The 18,366-nt window shown below is 45.3% G+C and overlaps 1 protein-coding gene across 1 annotated transcript in view; it reads right to left on the reverse strand.

Annotated features, from left to right (window-relative positions):
• Window positions 1–11,094, reverse strand: part of LOC144500420 (factor VII-activating protease-like) — a 42,959-nt gene extending 31,865 nt beyond the window's left edge. The window contains exons 1-2 of the mRNA XM_078223279.1: window positions 10,948–11,094; window positions 9,993–10,011 (exon numbers count right to left, since the gene is read on the reverse strand). Coding sequence (XP_078079405.1) covers window positions 9,993–10,011; window positions 10,948–11,016 — 88 coding nt within the window. The 5' untranslated portion in view covers window positions 11,017–11,094. The remainder of the gene's footprint in view (window positions 1–9,992; window positions 10,012–10,947) is intronic.
• Between the last annotated feature and the right edge of the window lie 7,272 nt (window positions 11,095–18,366).

The following is an 18,366-nucleotide window of genomic DNA, read 5'->3' on the forward strand; positions in this document are numbered from 1 at the left end:
TGCAGACTCCATACAGACAGTCAACCGAGGCTGGAACTGAACCCGGTACCCTGGCGCTGTGAGGTAGCAGTGCTAACCACTGTACCACCGTGCAGCCCCAATAGGTAAGACGCTCCAAATCAATCAAGTGAGAATTGTACAGATTCAGACTGGAATTCTCCCTTCCCGCCTGCCACAGGTATTGTAGTGGGTGGAGGGGGGGTGGGCGGGTGGGGGGTGGCGGGGATCTCCATGCTGCCCAGTTTTTATCACTAAGCAAGTCCCAATTGCCCGCATTTGGCCCATATGCCTCTATACCCATCTTACCCATGTAACTGTCTAAATGCTTTTTAAAAGACAAAATTGTACCACCCTCTACTGCTACCTCTGGCAGCTCATTCCAAACACTCATCACCCTCTGTGTGAAAAAATTGCTACTCTGGACCCTTTTGTATCTCTCCCCTCTCACCTTAAACCTATGCCCTCTAGTTTTAGACTCCCCCACTTTTGGGAAAGAATATTGACTATCTAGCTGATCTATACCCCTCATTATTTTATAGACCTCTATAAGATCACCCCTAAGCCTCCTACGCTCCAGGGAAAAAAGTCACAGTCTATCCAACTTCTCCTTATAACTCAAATCATCAAGTCCCGGTAGCATCCTAGTAAGTTTTTTCTGCACTCTTTCTAGTTTAATAATATCCTTTCTATAATAGGGTGACCAGAACTGTACACAGTATTCCAAGTGTGACCTTACCAATGTCTTGTACAACTTCCACAATTCGTCCCAACTCCTATATTCAATGTTCTGACCAATGAAATCAAGCATGCTGAATGCCTTCTTCACCACCCTGTCCACCTATGACTCCACTCCCAAGGAGCTAGGAACCTGTACCTGTAGTTAGCATCTGGCTGTTGGTGTGAAGTCTTCAAGAAGGTCTTAGCCACCAGCTGGAGAATTAGTGAGCCTTTGGCTTGCTTAGGGCAGGTACAGATCTGTACCAATCAGGCACTTTGAAGGACAGTGGCTGAGTATCAAAGATCCCCAGGGCAGAAGCCCTTATGTCCGAGAGTAGCTGGACAATCATAACCTGCAGCTCTATTGCTGCCGGTGTGACAACCAATCACCTGAGGACTTGATTTATCAGTGGATACCAGGGCGAGATGATTGGTGGTGAGAAAGAGGTTTTGGAGAGGGTAGAGGATCAATAGAAAAGGCAGGGGTGTGGCTCTCATTGGGCCTCTCCCCTTCCTGATGTAGGCTCCCTTGGTAAAATATTGAGCACTTTCAAAAAGGTTTGCAGGCAAACACACCAGGAGGTGCTTGTCATGCTCCTTGTAAGGCGAGTCTCCCACCTGCTGCTTGTCTAATATCTGTAGCTGTATTATTATAATGCCCTTGAATGGTCATTAATGAAACACGCCACCATCCTGCCTGATTAAATGCTCCTCACTATCAAACTCACCATGGGGGAGGACACAAGATTCTGCAGCTTCGCTACGCACACCCTAATGATTCATCACATAGTGACCCATCCTCTAGCCTAATGTGCAAATATTGTGTGGCGAGCTAGTGTTTGCTAGGTGAGATCAAGTGCCACTTCATCATCAGGAAGACAAGCCTCCTCTTTCTCATGTTATGGGAGATATGTGCATATGGAATGAGAGGGACAATGGTTAAACTTCAGAGTTGTCATACCATGGTTACAAGAGTAGGTCAAAATCTAAAAATTCTGCAGTGCGTAACTCATCTCCTGACTCCCCAAAGCCTGTCCACCATTTACAAGGCGCAAGTCAGATGTGATGATTTGATTTGATTTATTATTGTCACATGTATTAGCATACAGTGAAAAGTATTGTTTCTTGAGCGCTATACAGACAAAGCATACCGTTCATAGAGAAGGAAACGAGAGAGTGCAGAATGTAGTATTACAGTCACAGCTAGGGTGTAGAGAAAGATCAACTTAATGCAAGGTAGGTCCATTCAAAAGTCTGATGGCAGCAGGGAAGCTGTTCTGGAGTTGGTTGGTATGTGACCTCAGACATTTGTATCTTTTTCCCGACGGAAGAAAGTGGAAGAGAGAATGTCTGGGATGTGTGGGGTCCTTAATTATGGTGAGGCAGCGGGAAGTGTAGAGTCAATGGATGGGAGGTTGGTTTGCGTGATGGATTGGGCTACATTCATGACCTTTTGTAGTTTCTTGCGGTCTTGGGCAGAGCAGGAGCCACACCAAGCTGTGATACAACCAGAAAGAATGCTTTCTATGGTGCATCTGTAAAAGTTGGTGAGAGTCGTAGCTGACATGCCAAATTTTCTTAGTCTTCTGAGAAAGTAGAGGCGTTGCTGGGCTTTCGATGTGTGATGGAATGCTCTCCATGAACCTGGATCAGTGCGGCTCCAACACTCAAGAAACTTGACACCATTCAGAACAGAGCAGCCTGCTTGACTGGCATCCCTCCCACAAACATTCATTCCTCCACTACCAACGCCGTGTGTACCATCTACAAGATGCACTGCAGGAATTCATCAAGGGTCCTTAATCAAAACCTTCCAAACCCACGGCCTCTAAGATCCAGAAGGACAAGGGCGGCAGACACATGGGAAAGCCACCACCTCCAAGTTCTCCTCCAAGAGACCTATCATCCTGATTTAGAACTATATCACCATTCCATCACTGTAGCTGGGTCAAAATCCTGGAATCTCCTCCCTAACAGCACTGCAGGTGTACCTACACCTCAGGGACTGCAGCAGTTGAAGAAGACAGCTCACCACCACCTTCTGAAGGGCAATTAAGGATGGGCAATGAATGTTGACCTAGCCAGCAACACCCACATCCCATGAACAAATAAATAAATAATAAATAAAAAGAGAGCAGGGAGAGGGAGGTGCCTGGTGAAAGTATCTGCAGTTTGCCATGCTGAGATTGGAGGAAACAAGAGGATAAGGTGGGAAGAAACTGAGTGACATTGCCTCCAGCATTGCAAGTCTGCACAGCCACTAATCTGCTGCTGCCCACGATGCAGGGAGAATGTGTACAGGCAGGCTCGATCTCCTCTGGCAGTGTGCTGTCTGGAGTTGTGGGCAGCCTTTCATAGAATCATAGAACCCTACATTGCAGAAGGAGGCCATTTGGCCCATCGAGTCTGCACCGACCACAATCCCACCCAGGCCCTATCCCAATAACCCCATGCATTTTACCCTAGCTAGTCTCCCTGATACTAAAGGGCAATTTAGCATGGCCTATCCACCTAAACTGCACACCTTTGGACTTCTTGCAAGCCAGAAAGGAATGCTTTATTCACAGTCCTGTAAGATGTTTAGATAATGTGCCTCTCATGGAGGAGTAGCTGAAGTACTGTATGACTATTATAAGGTATGCAAATTGAGAATCGCAGTAGTGGTGAGCGGTTGAATCTTAGCAGGTGGAAGGAAGAGTGGTTGTAGAAGAGTGAAGGGAAGTATCTGAGGGCAGAGCTGTGAGTAGTGTCGTTGGTGATGTGAGCAGAGGGTGAGAGAGCAGTATTTTTATCTGAATAACTCTGGGGAGGTCACCGAACTTCTTTCTGCCCTGCAGCCATTTCCTGAGAGCTAATCTCATGCCGTTGACCTTCCCAGGGATACCTGCCCATTGGTGTCCCGCAGGGTTCAGTGTTGGGGCCACAGCTGTTCTCTTTATATATTAACGATCTAGATGACGGGACTGGGAGCATTCTGGCCAAGTTTGCCGATGATACAAAGATAGGTGGAGGGGCAGGTAGTATTGAGGAGGTGGGGAGGCTGCAGAAAGATTTAGACAGTTTAGGAGAGTGGTCCAAGAAGTGGCTGATGAAATTCAACGTGGGCAAGTGCGAGGTCGTACACTTTGGAAAAAAGAATAGAGGCATGGACTATTTTCTAAACGGTGACAAAATTCATAATGCTAAAGTGCAAAGGGACTTGGGAGTCCTAGGCCAGGATTCTCTAAAGGTAAACTTGCAGGTTGAGTCCGTAATTAAGAAAGCAAATGTAATGTTGTCATTTATCTCAAGAGGCTTGGAATACAAAAGCAGGGATGTACTTCTGAGGCTTTATAAAGCACTGGTTAGGCCCCATTTGGAGTACTGTGAGCAATTTTGGGCCCCACACCTCAGGAAGGACATACTGGCACTGGAGCGGGTCCAGCGGAGATTCACACGGATGATCCCAGGAATGGTAGGCCTGACATACGATGAACGTCTGAGGATCGTGGGATTATATTCATTGGAGTTTAGGAGGTTGAGGGGAGATCTGATAGAAACTTACAAGATAATGAACGGCTTAGATAGGATGGACGTAGGGAAGTTGTTTCCATTAACAGGGGAGACTAGGACGCGGGGGCACAGCCTTAGAATAAAAGGGAGTCACTTTAGAACAGAGATGAGGAGAAATTTCTTCAGCCAGAGAGTGGTGGGTCTGTGGAATTCATTGCCACAGAGGGCTGTGGAGGCCGAGACGTTGAGCGTCTTCAAGACAGAAATTGATAAATTCTTGATTTCTCGAGGAATTAAGGGCTATGGGGAGAGAGCGGGTAAATGGAGTTGAAATCAACCATGATTGAATGGTGGAGTGGACTCGATGGGCCGAATGGCCTTACTTCCGCTCCTATGTCTTATGGTCTTATGGTCTTATGGTAGAAGAGGTGTTGACTGGAGGGCTTTCTGTGATCTTGGAGAAAAGAAGAACTCTCTCCTCGTGTCCGTTGCCTGCACTAGGGACTCTAAGGCAGATGGAGAACACTATTGTGCTCTGTCAGAACTTTTTTCTCTGTGAATAAAACCCCCCCTGTTGCTTGCACTGCTCCTTTAAGAAGTGCTGTCTACCTTTAAATAGCATTAGAGATGCCCAGTTTCCTGTCCCCCAAGTAAGTGTACAGTTATGAATAGCTTGGGTTGTGCTGGCAATAGACTTCACATCAGCAGGAAGCAGCAAGATTCCATTGTGTTTGGGACAACAGTAACAGGCCAAGAGCATTGAACACAGCAGCCCCAGTGCACTCAGTCCTGGGCATGATCAAATTCCTAAGCTGCTCTCATTACAGGAAACTCTAGCCAGGGTGTGACTGAAGCACAGTAGGGTGGCATTCAATGTGAAGTCCACTTTGTCTGGAGCTGCTGGAAATTATTTGAGGGCAGCTGAAGGAATTTATCAACTGTTTGGGAGAGGGGGCTGGATAGTTTGTCTGCTGTTCCCCTCTGAACGTAACCCAATCCCTTATTCCTTTCTTCAACATTCTCTTCTTACAAAACCTCCTAACCTAATTCCACGGCTTGTGTTATTAGTTAAACTCAACGTAGTCCTATCATTAAATAATTGAATCCATACAACGAGCTTGAATTTATTGTTGAAATGAGTCATACTAATTGAAATGTAATGTCTGCTGCTTAAAACAGGCTGACTAATGCGCTGTGCATATAATCAATGTGAATTACCCATTGAAGTGTATTTGTGTACGGGGCCATGTATCATATTGCACCAACCTTTTGTATTTCCAGCTTTTGTCATTCCTCATGACTAGGAATTTCCACACACAAATGAAGAAATGCTTTTCCTAATCTTGCTTGGTAGAGTAGGCTTCACTCAGTAATAGATTGGAATTGCAGATTTGTTCCCATAACCAAAATAAAATAACAGTGTGGGTAACATATGCACCTACTTATCAATAGCCTGCTTGCTGATGCTTAGTTTGGGCCTACCACAACCACCTGATTCAGACATGGAGACCTACGCTGCACCTTTTACTATCAAAGGGGACAGGAGCAGCAATGCTGTGGGAACACCATTACCTCCTCTCAAAGTCACACAATCCTGATCATCATGATTGAGTCAAGATCGTGGAATTCCCTGTCTAATAGATTTGTGGGAGTATCATCATCATCATCATCATAAGGAATGCATCAGTTGAAAGGACGATCCTACCAATACATTCCCAGGGCAACTGAGTAAAGAATAAAAAAGTTCTGAACAGAGTCGCCCAACATGGACTGAATGGGATTGATGTTCATAAGGAGGAGGTGTTAGCAATTCTGGAAAGGGTAAAAATAGATAAGTCCCCTGGGCCGGATGGGATTTATCCTAGGATTCTCTGGGAGGCTAGAGAGGAGATTGCAGAGCCTTTGGCTTTGATCTTTGTGTCGCCATTGTCTACAGGAACAGTGCCAGAAGACTGGAGGATAGCAAATGTTGTCCCCTTGTTCAAGAAGGGGAGTAGGGACAACCCTGGTAATTATAGACCGGTGAGCCTTACTTCTGTTGTGGACAAAGTATTGGAAAGGATTATAAGAGATAGGATTTATAATCACCTCGAAAGGAATGATTTGATTAGGGATAGTCAGCACGGTTTTGTGAAGGGTAGGTCGTGCCTCACAAACCTTATTGAGTTCTTTGAGAAGGTGACCAAAGAGATGGATGAGGGTAAAGCGGTTGATGTGGTGTATATGGATTTCAGCAAAGCGTTTGATAAGGTTCCCCATGGTAAGCTTTTGCAGAAAATACGGACACATGGGATTGAGGGTGATTTAGTGGTTTGGATCAGGAATTGGCTAGCTGTAAGAAAACAGAGGGTGGTGGTTGATGGGAAATATTCATCCTGGAGTTCAGTTACTAGTGGTGTACCGCAAGGATCTGTTTTGGGGCCACTTGTGTTTGTCATTTTTATTAATGACCTGGATGAGGGCGTGGAAGGATGGATTAGTAAATTTGCGGATGATACTAAAGTCGGTGGAGTTGTAGACAGTGCGGAGGGAAGTGGCAGGTTACAGAGGGACATAGATAAACTGCAGAGCTGGGCTGAGAGGTGGCAAATGGAGTTTAATGCGGAAAAGTGTGAGGTGATTCACTTTGGAAGGAGTAACAGGAATACAGAGTACTGGGCTAATGGTAAGATACTTGGTAGTGTGGATGAACAGAGGGATCTGGGTGTCAATGTGCATAGATCCCTGAAAGTTGGCACCCAGGTTGATAGGGTTGTTAAGAAGGCGTACGGTGTGTTAGCTTTTATTGGTAGAGGGATTGGGTTTCGGAGCCAGGAGGTCATGCTGAACTGTACAAAACTCTGGTGCGGCCGCATTTGGAGTGTTGCGTACAGTTCTGGTCGCTGTATTATAGGAAAGATGTGGAAGTGTTGCAAGGGGTGCAGAGGAGATTTACCAGGATGTTGCCTGGTATGGTGGGAAAATTGTATGAGGAAAGGCTGAGGGGCTTGAGGTTGTTTTCGTTAGAGAGAAGAAGGTTAAAAGGTGACTTAATAGAAGCATACAAGATGATCAGAGGATTAGATAGGGTGGATAGTGAGAGCCTTTTTCCTCAGATGGTGATGGCTAGCACGAGGGGACATAGCTTTAAATTGAGGGGTGAGAGATATAGGACAGATGTTAGAGGTAGGTTCTTTACTCAGAGAGTAGTAAGGGCGTGGAATGCCCTGCCTGCAGCAGTAGTGGCCTCGTCAACATTAAGAGCATTCAAATGGTTATTGGATAAACATATGGATGATATTGGAATAGTGTAGGTTAGATGGGCTTTAGATTGGTTCCACTGGTTGGCGCAGCATCAAGGGCCGAAGGGCCTGTACTGCGCTGTAATGTTCTACATCCCAAGAATTTATTTTTAAATATTGGCATACGAGAGTCTGTTGATGTATTCTTTGTGCAAACTGAGAAACATTATGGTTGGCACTAACAGTATGGTTTACTGTAATATGGTCTCCAGAACATCTGGGCTGGCAGTATTGACCAAGAATCAGAGTATTGTTCACCTATGTTGAAACCGTGCCATTAGCCAAGGACTCTGCCAGTTACTTCCTACTGGCCAAACAGAACTGTATATTGGGAAATCAGGTATTATAAAATGAAAGAAAACATTTTCCCGTCAATGGTACAATGAGTATGATTGACCGGCTAGCAAGTTTGCATTAAAAGATACAGTTCTGACTGTGACTGTAGAACATGATGGCCTTGCCACATTAAAATAAAACACTTCCTGGGAGGACGGTACAGGAAGGAGGTGATGGTGGAGAATTTAAGAAAAAACTGCAAGATTGCTGAGAACAATTTTGGCTTCAGTACCTCACCATTAAATATAGAAAACCAGGAATGAAGGTCAGTTACCCCCAACTTGTCGTATTTACTCAAAATGCCCATATAAATGTTAACCTGATGCGGTATTGTGCGGGAACTTATTGACTCTGCTGCTAATGAGGCAGTAAATTCACAGCCTCTTAAAAGATAGACACCTTTTTAGAAGTGTTAGAGTTATGAGGTTTATACGATTGTTATGTTTTGGGACTGTGGCTTCAATTTAAGTAAAGGGAAGGGATCATGTGACCTGTCTGAAGCCTGCCTGGTAACAAGCCTGGGTGGTTTGATCATTAGAGGCTAAAGAAGACCTGATGCGTTTCACTGCGAAGAAGGTGCAAGGTGCTTACACTTGGAGTCAATGGCAGCAGCCAGTGTGCTAACACTGGATAGACTGTAAAGGCAGGATTTTCCCGCTGCGGGATCAGGAGGCCAGTGGTGAGCCACCTCTGCTGCTGGAAAACCTGCCATGGTGGGGGTGGGGGAATCAGAGGGGAGTGCGTTATGGGATCCCCAGCCTAAATCTCCAGTGAAGTGTCGAGAATGTTGGTTGTATACAGGTGTTTATTTTTATTAGTGCCACAAGTAGGCTTATATTAACACTGCAATGAAGTTACTGCGAAAATCCCCTAGTCGCCACACTCCAGCACCTGTTCGGGTACACTGAGGGAGAATTTAGCATGGCCAATGCACCTAACCAGCACGTCTTTCAGACTGTGGGAGGAAACTGGAGCACCCAGAGGAAACCCACCCACACATGGGGAGAACATGCAGACTCTGCACAGACAGTGACCCAAGGCCAGGAATTGAACCCAGATCCCTGGCACTGTGAGGCAGCAGTGCTAACTACTGTGCCACCGTGCTGCCCTGTGTTTTAAACTGTTGATTTACGTCCAGAATAAAAGAGGGTTGGGCTTCAGGGATAGCTACTAAGCATTTCCACCTGGATACAGGCCCCAATTTTTAAAAAGAAATTCAAACCTCCAGTTTAATAGCCAAAAGGAAAACATGACAAGATTTGATGATTTAAGACTTTTACTGTAACAGAAGATTAAAACACTTTTGACTAAACACTATTTTTGTCAGCAACTTTTACTTTAAAACACCAAACAATACATTCTCCTTTTCCTTTTTGCACAACTGGAAATATACTTCACAGATACGGAGGTGGACCTGAAAAGGGGAGGGTCTAAGGTAAACCTGAAAACTCACAGGCAGAGTTAATCTGCCAGGATTTGGAAAAGAGAGAGTAGCTAAAGGCAGCAAAAAGCTGTTGTCACCATGCAAGTATCTGGTTGGGAGCTTATGTTTGGATTGCAAAGACCAAATTCATGAGGAGTTAAAAATAAATTGGAAAATTTGCCTAAATTGTGCTAGCGGAAGAATTTCTGGGGGGAGAAAAATCTCACAGTGAAAGACAATTCTGAGATTAAAAGCCTGAGGTTGAAAAATAATCTATGTTTCCAGATGTGCAAAAATGAAAAGGGCAATGTTTTGTTTGGTGTTTTAAAATATAAGTTGCTGACAAAAATAGTGTTTCATCAAAAGTGTTTTTAATCTTCTGTTACAGTGAAAGTCTTAAATCGTGAAATCTTGTCATGTTTTCCTTTCAGCTATTAAACTGGAAGTTTGAATTTCTTTTTAAAATGTTTTAGTCTCTACAGAGATTTTATCAAAATATTCCACTTCAGACCAGTTTTACATCTACTCAGTGAAATACTATTAAATTGTGGCAAAGATTTCTGTCTATGTGTATGTTGTGTTACTATTTTTCAACTCACTGCAAGTATTGTCCAAACAATGAACACTACTCAATTTTATTAGAGAATTTTATGAACTGCTCAACCAATTGTCAGTTCTTAATCCGACAGAATTTTAACGCTGATTATAATGGCGCGTATGTGGTAGTTTAAAAAGACACTTACCGTTGTCGCTGTAGACTTTCTGTGGAGAAAAATAAAATAAAGTTACATGTGATTCCATTGCAATTGTACAAAAGGGCATTCACGACTTTAAAAAACATGTTTGGAAAACTTTCAAATGAGTCAAGTCTCTGGAACATTCCACTGAGAAAACTCTGCTATTTAAGATAGTTTCCTGCTCCAAGCTAAATTATATTAACCGCAGTATAAATGACAGCAGTGTAGATCTCTCCATTTACAGTTTAAATGTCTTCCCAGTGAAATGGAATTGTTGATGTAATGACATGGTGACATCATTGTGTCAACAATTACACTGTTACATTTGTTTATCCTTAGGTTGAAGTGCTTGTAAACAAAGCCTCAGCACTGACAATGTCCCTTTAAGGCAAAATATATATTAATTAAAAGTGAAATTAATTTCTTGCCATTACTTTTATGCACACTGAATAATGACTGTGACCTTTTCTCAGCTGGTTCTGGTAAAGCTTGCCTCCACGACATCACTTTTATGACTTCAAATAAAAACTATATAATAGGGAAAAGATTCAATGCAGGGATATAAAAACAGCATGACATCATTTACCTCGAACTCATAGCAAGTAAATGATACCTTGTAATGCGGAGGCCTATGAAAGGAATGGGGAGTTTACTGAGCAGAGAAATCATGAGAAAATGGCCGGGGAAAGTGCGCAATAGTGAAATGGCGAGGAAAAAAATAGCAACATATTGGAAAGGATGCTTCATCAATGGCTTTGTAGTGAATAAATAACACACACTTTACAACATGCACAAGGTCGAATTATACCATAGAAACCGGTGCATTTATGTGTAATCATTTTAGTCGCGGTGTTGTGTATTCATTAAACAAGTTGCTGAGGCTACTGCTTTGTGGCTCTACAGTAATCGAAAAACTAAAGCAGTTATACATTTTAAAGTTGTGCATAATGCGCTTACTTACAGAGTACGACAGGACCACCAGCCAGATGAAAAAGCACCTGGTAGTTGAACGAGCTATTGCTTTTGGCATATTTCAAAGATTTGGAAGTTCTTTGCTTCACTCTGGACATTTGACTTTCTGCTATTTATATTACAACACACCGACACAGGACTGGGGTCATATGAACACGCTAGAAGTTATTAACCAGTCTTCAAACATAGATAATTTAAAGAGGCAAAAACTTTTGACATTGGTAAAAATGGCAAAAAGGCCTTTAAAAAAAAGCTGTACAATAGAACGTATAATGCAATGGCTAAACAATGATCTCTTTAGATGAGCTACCGCCCAATCTTCATCCTATTTGGAAATGCATATCGAGGAATTGTTGCTTGATCATTGCCAAGAATATATGTAAAAAGACCCATCCATCTCCTTAAATTGGCATGACATGATTTCAGTTTATAGAGTAAGGCCAGAATTCTCCAGCCGTTCACATCCCACTGCCGCTGCCAGAGAGAATGGAGAATTTGGCGCTCAACCAAATCGCCGCTCACTGCAGGAGGACTGGAGAATCCCACTGGTGTAATTGGCCTGAGAACCCTGCCCTAAGTGATTTATTGAACATTTTTTCTTTTGACTTTGCTTCATTTTTCTTCCATTATCTTTCCATTATCGGGACTCACCTGATGAAGGAACAGCGCTCCAAAAGCTCGTGCTACCAAATAAACCTGTTGGACTTTATGGCCTGGTGTTGAGAGACTACTTTCTGTGCCCACCCCAGTCCAACGTCGGCATCTCCACATCATTATCTTCCTGCAGTGATTACATTGACTCATATATAATACCATGGCTGAGAGTGACTCACCAGGATCTCTTCCAATTATCTACTCCAGAGGGTCATTGTAAGGCTGGGTCATGATGTAAAATGAGCCATATTAAATTGGCTGTCTGTTATGCTCCCCGGCTGAGCAATGTTAAGGTTACTCCTTTAGCTGTGTTGTAGAGTCACAGTCATAGCGGGGCAATCTTGAGCCCACGCTCTCCATCCGTGGGAATGGTGTTAGGGGCTCAAGATCCAGCGAAACTCAGAAGTTGCGAATCTCATCAGCAAGATTGCGATATCTGATTTTCGCCACCCCTCACCGACGATGTAATCAGGTTTAGGCTCACAACAGATGTGAGCCTGATTTTAGTACATCTAAATACATTTAAGTATTATTAACCAACCCCCTCGCCATATGTTGACCCCCTCGTATTTTCAAAACTTGCCGATGTGCCGTCACTTTGGTGCGGTTTACAACAAGTTCACCCAGACGTGAATCTGTCATGGGGATCCCCCTGAGAGCGTACGGTGAGTATAGTCCCCAGGGGAGAGGGACATGGCCAGGCAGTGGCCTTGCAATGCCCCTTGGCACTTCTTCCTGACACAGGTTGGCACTTCAGGTTGGCATGCTGCCAACCTGTGCCAGGGCGCAGTGCCAGGGGCAGACCCTTGTGGGAGCCCTGAGGCTTTGTGGGAATCATTCATTTGTGGTGGTGGCGGGGGGAGCAGACCTGGGAGCGGTGATGCCAGCGATGGCTGTTTGGGTGGGGTGTTGGGAGTTGGGGGGAATGTGTCCAATGCCAGGATTGTTCATTAGGAAGGGCGGGTGGCATGGCATTGACTATTGGATGGGGGGGGGGGGGATGCTGGCATTGACCATTTGGGGTGGGGGGGATTGCTAGCTTTTTGGGGGGGGTGGAGCCCCGAGACCTCTGTGGTGGTGTGGGGATAGGTTAATTTTTCCTCTGATTGGGGCACCCTTTAAAAACGGAGTCCCAATCTCGGTGCCACCGGGCGTTGCTGCCATGTTTAAGCACCGTCCCTCTACATGGCGACATGAAACATGCCCACCTGTTTCTTTGTGACTAAGTGTCATATGATCAGGAGCGAAACACACCAGTTTTCAGTCAGACCCTGACACTTTGCAATTTTTTGGTAAGATTTCGCCCATTGAGTTTTACAACACAGAAAGAGGCCCTTCGGTCCATCCTGTCTGTGCTGACTTTCAAATACCAATCTAGTCTAATCCCATTTTCCACCACTTGGTCCGTAACCTTGTATGCTATCTGCTCATGTGGATGCTTCTTAAATGTTGTGAGGGTCCCCGCCTCTGCCACCCTTTCATGCAGTGAACTCGAGATTCCCACCACCCTCTGGGTAAAAAGCTTTTTCTTGGTTTTTCTTCAAATCCCCTCTATATCTCCGACTCCTTACCTTAAATGTATGTCCCTGTTTATTGACCCCTCAACTATCTATGTTCCTCATAATTTTGTACACCTCGATGAGGTTCCCCCTCAGCCTTCTCTGCTCTAAGGAAAACAACCCCAGCCTATCCTGCCTCTCTTCATGCTTCAGCCCAGGTAACATCCTGGTGAATCTCCTCTGTACCCTTTCTAGTGCAGTCACATCTATCCTATACCGTGGTGAACAGTACTCTAGATGTGGCCTAACAAGCCTTTTATACAGTTCCATCATAACCTCCCTGCTCATACATTCTACATGGTGGCACAGTGGTTAGTACTGTTGCCTCACAGCGACAGGGACGCTGGTTCGATTCCCGGCTTGGGTCACTGTCTGTGCGGAGTCTGCACATTCTTCCCGTATCTGCGTGGGTTTCCTCCCACAATCCGAAAGGTTAGGTGGATTCACCAGCCCCATTTGCTGATGGCGGGAATGCCAATTGCCCGCTGAATCGGGTGTCAGGGCTAGAATCGGGATTTCCGTTGGGCATGAGGGCTATTCACCCGATTCACGCACCCCACCCTGCCAGCCCTGATCGGGATTCCTGCCCAATATGCAAACCCACCAATTGCAATCCAATAAGCGGGCTTGACAGCCCATTCACAGGCCCTCTGCCATTCACCCGCCTTTCCAGTGGGAAATGGACTGGGCGGGGTTTGGTTATGACCAGCTGGCATGCTGGACCCTGAGGGTCCAGTAGAGCACCACCAACACCTCCCCCCCCACCACTCAAATAACAGGCTCCCCCCCCCCCCCCCCGCCCCCCGCAACACACCACACAGGCATGAGGGTGACCTGATCCCTGAATGCCTCCCTAGTCCCCTCCCCCTAGGCCCCCCTCAGCCTCTCCCCCCTCAGATGCCTTCACCCCTCAGCGGCCAGAAGATCTGCTCATGACCTCCATCAAAATTTAAAGGGGCTCTTTGATGAGGGAAACTGGGCTCCACGACAAATTTTCTTTCCAGCATTTCCCAACCGCACAAATATCAGGACAGTTCTGATCCTTGTGTTGATGACATTGGTGCCCTGGGATCAGAATTGTGTGAAGAATGACCTTCAGAGTTTAGAATCACTGAGCATAAGGAAGCACCCATACTTTCCTGGCATCTAATATTGTTCAAAATGTGGAAAGGGGATTTTGATTTTAAAAGCATGTGCAATCCATCAGCACCATGTTTTGTTTTAAAGCCACTAAGATAGGGTCAATCATTTAGGACTGAGATGAGGAGAAACGTCTTCACTCGAAGGGTTGTAAGTCTTTGGAATTCGCTACCCCAGAGGGTCGTGGATGCTCCATCATTGAATATATTTATGACCGAGACAGGAAAATTTTGATCTCTGTGTGAATCAAGGGATATGTGGATCAGACAGTGTTGTAAGGCGTCAGGTTTAGTTTGGTAGGCCCAATTAAGGTATTCAAAGCCTTAGGTGGTTCAACAGTAAGTATTTATTTTATATGTAGAATCATAGAATCATCCAGTGCAGAAGAGGCCCTTCGGCCCATCGAGTCTGGACCAACATGTGAGAAACACCTGACCTCCCATCTAATCCCATTTACCAGCACTCAGATCTTAAGATTTTTTAGAACAATGATAGGAAGTGTTTCTAGATACTTAAAGTACTGAGAATGTTTCAGTATTGCTAATTTTCTTGAGGGTGATCCCTCACTAAGAAAGCTGTTTTAGATTTTCTGACTGGAGCTTGCCGAAACTTACACAGTGACTTTAATTGGTTCCTTACTTGGAACTGTTTTGAAGACTGTTTTGATTCATTCCTGGGCTGGAGCCATCAGCAGCAAGATCAGCATTTATTGTCCATCCTTAATTGCCCTAGAGAAAGCAGTGGTGTGCCACCACAGACCATATGGTGTAGGTGCAACTACAGTGTTGTTAGTTGGGAAGTACCAAGATTTAGTTAGAATGCTGTGTGACTTGGAGAGAGGAACTGCAGTTGTAGTGTCCCATACCTGCTGCCATTATTCTTCTAGAGGTCCCAAGTTCAGAGGATGCTGTCCAAGCAGCCTTGGCAAGCTGCTCCAGTACATTGAATAGATAGTGCACACTGCTGCCACTGTGTGCTAGTATTGGAGCGACTGACTGTCTAATAGGATGTTAATCAAAATCAAATAGGATGTTAATCAAACCCGAAATCCAGGTCTGAAGCGTTCAAGTCAGGAAACACTGACCTATACAAGAAAGCCAGATACGATCTATGGAGATCCATCAAAGATGCCAAAAGACAGTACGGACCAAGCTAGAGTCCCAGGCTAGCCACACGGACCCCCGCCAACTATGGCATGGTCTGCAAGACATAACAGGCTACAAGATGAAGGCATGTAAAATCGCCGGCTCCAACGCACCCCTCCCTGACGAGCTCAATGCATTCTATGCCCGTTTTGAGCAAGAGGTCAGCGAGAGAATGCCCTCCACCCTGGAAGCCCTGGATGAACCTGTATCGTGGGTCACCATTGCAGATGTCAGAGCAGCTTTCTTGAAGGTCAACCCACGGAAAGCAACTGGCCCGGATGGGGTACCCGAACGTGCACTCAGATCCTGCACGGATCAGCTGGCAGAGGTATTCACAGACATCTTCAACTTCTCTTTACAACAATCTGAGGTCCCTATCTGCTTCAAGAAGACGACCATCATCCCGGTACCTAAGAAAAACCAAGCAGCGTGCCTTAATGACTATCGGCCGGTGGCTCTGACATCCATCATTATGAAGTGCTTCGAAAGATTAGTCATGGCACAAATCAATTCCAGCCTCCTGGACTACCTGGATCCACTACAGTTTGCCTCCTGCCGCAACAGGTCCACAGCAGACACCATTTCCCTGGCCCTGCACTCAACCCTGGAACACCTAGATAACAAGGACACCGATGTTAGACTCCTGTTTATTGACTACAGCTCAGCCTTCAACACTATTATTCCCATGAAACCCATCTCCAAACTCCATGGCCTGGGCCTCAGCACCTCCCTCTGCAACAGGATCCTGAGCTTCCTACTTTACAGACCACAATCAGTAAGGATAGGCCACAACACCTCCTCCACGATAATCCTCAACACCGGTGCCCCACAAGGCTGTGTTCTCAGCCCCCTACTATACTCCTTTTACACCTATGACTGTGCGGCCAAAGTCCCCTCCAATTCGATTTTCAAGTTTGCTGACGACACCACCATAGTGGGTCGGATCTCAAACAATGATGAGACAGAATACAGGAATGAGATAGAGAATCTGGTGTGCTGGTGCGGCAACAATAATCTCACCCTCAATGTCAACAAAATGAAGGAGATTGTCATCGACTTTCAGGAAGCATAAAGGAGAACATGCCCCTGTCTACATCAATAGGGACGAAGTAGAAAGGGTTGAGAGCTTCAAGTTTTTAGGTGTCCAGATCACCAACAACAAGTCCTGGACCCCCCATGCCGACACCACAGTTAAGAAAGCCCACCAACGCCTCTACTTTCTCAGAAGACGAAGGAAACTTTTACAGATGCACCATAGAAAGCATTCTTTCTGGTTGTATCACAGCTTGGTATGGCTCCTGCTCTGCCCAAGACTGCAAGAAACTACAAAACGTCGTGAATGTCGTCCAAACCATCACGCAAACCAGCCTCCCATCCATTGACTCTGTCTACACTTCCCGCTGCCTCGGCAAAGCAGCGAGCATAATTAAGGACCCCACGCACCCTGGACATTCTCTCTTCCACCTTCTTCCTTCGGGAAAAAGACACAAAAGTCTGAGGTCACGTACCAACCAACTCAAGAACAGCTTCTTCCTTGCTGCTGTCAGACTTTTGGATGGACTTTGTAAGTTTTTTGGGCAACACCAATGCATATAAGGACTGTAAAACGCACATTGGCCATTTAAATGGTAGAAGTGGCCACGTTTGGCTGCAGAAACTGGCTGTTTTCTCCCAGCAGGCTCAGCCCTGCCTGCCTCCAGTCGAATTCACAAACAGTCAGCGTCCAGACGGGCCGCTGATTAGATTAACTGAATCACAAAGGGAGCAGATGACGTCACCAGACCAGACCTGCTTCGAGATTGGAAGATCAATACCAGCCACAATGTACCTGGATAAGATACAATAGATACGATAATGGGGCTATCCAGCAGTAAGGAGAAACCCATCTCCATGATGGGAAAGCAATCTGTAAGCCCCGGTAAAGTGATTAGGAACATCGATGGGCCATTCATACTGGACAAGGCAGTCTCAGCCATTTGTGATTTCAATAGGCTGTGCTATCACTGGAGCTGATAGCGATCTGGGACCATTGTTCTTGCAATTGCCGGTGGGGGCGGAGCTCACGGGACTTTTGAAATCTGAACTTTAAAAAGTGTGGCTTCACAGCCATTCTCTCTTTTCTCTTCGGATCCGCATGGCAACTCTCTCACCCTCCTGAACTGTGTTGCAGAGAGCAGTTTTCCAGCACACAGCCAGCCCAGAAGGTCAAGGTCAGCTCAACTGAGTATTTCCTAATAATTTGTGAAGTTCCCGAGGGTAACATAGCAGTGGAGGCTTTTGTGGGAATGGTGGGTGCATGAACCTTTTCATTGTATAAGATATTGCTAACACTGTTTAAAGTTAGAATATACGTTGTGCCCATTTAGTTTGGTCTCCATAGTCATAGTTATAGAGTATAAGATACCTATATGTTGTTTTCTGGTGTTGATGAGGTTTCATTTTGGTGTTTAATAAAAGATATATGATTTGAACTCGATTGGAGCCCATCTTGCTCTTTCATTTGCTCATCAGCTATCTCTGGTCATGTCACATTTTAATATCCCTTACCATAATTCCGGAGTCGAGAACCGAGGGTACTCTGGGCGATTCGAACCCGCCCACTCAGGAAAGGCTGCCAGGTAGGGGATAGGCAGCAGTTTCCTTTTCTCTCTCTGGGGAGCGCTACTCTAGTGAAGTAGGCGCAAGGTGGCCATTGTTCCATCGGCGAGAGAGAGAATCACTCGGGCATTGGTGGGGTTTGGGTAACGGAGAACCAAACCTAAAATAAGCCCACGAGTGGAGTTAAAAAGAGGGAGCCCGCTACAACTTACATTGCATTACGTTGATCTTTCTCTACACCCTAGCTATGACTGTAAAACTACATTCTGCACTCTCTCATTTCCTTCTCTATGAATGGTATGTTTTGTCTGT

Source organism: Mustelus asterias, chromosome 11, assembly GCF_964213995.1.
Source record: "Mustelus asterias chromosome 11, sMusAst1.hap1.1, whole genome shotgun sequence".
Lineage (NCBI taxonomy): Eukaryota > Metazoa > Chordata > Chondrichthyes > Carcharhiniformes > Triakidae > Mustelus > Mustelus asterias.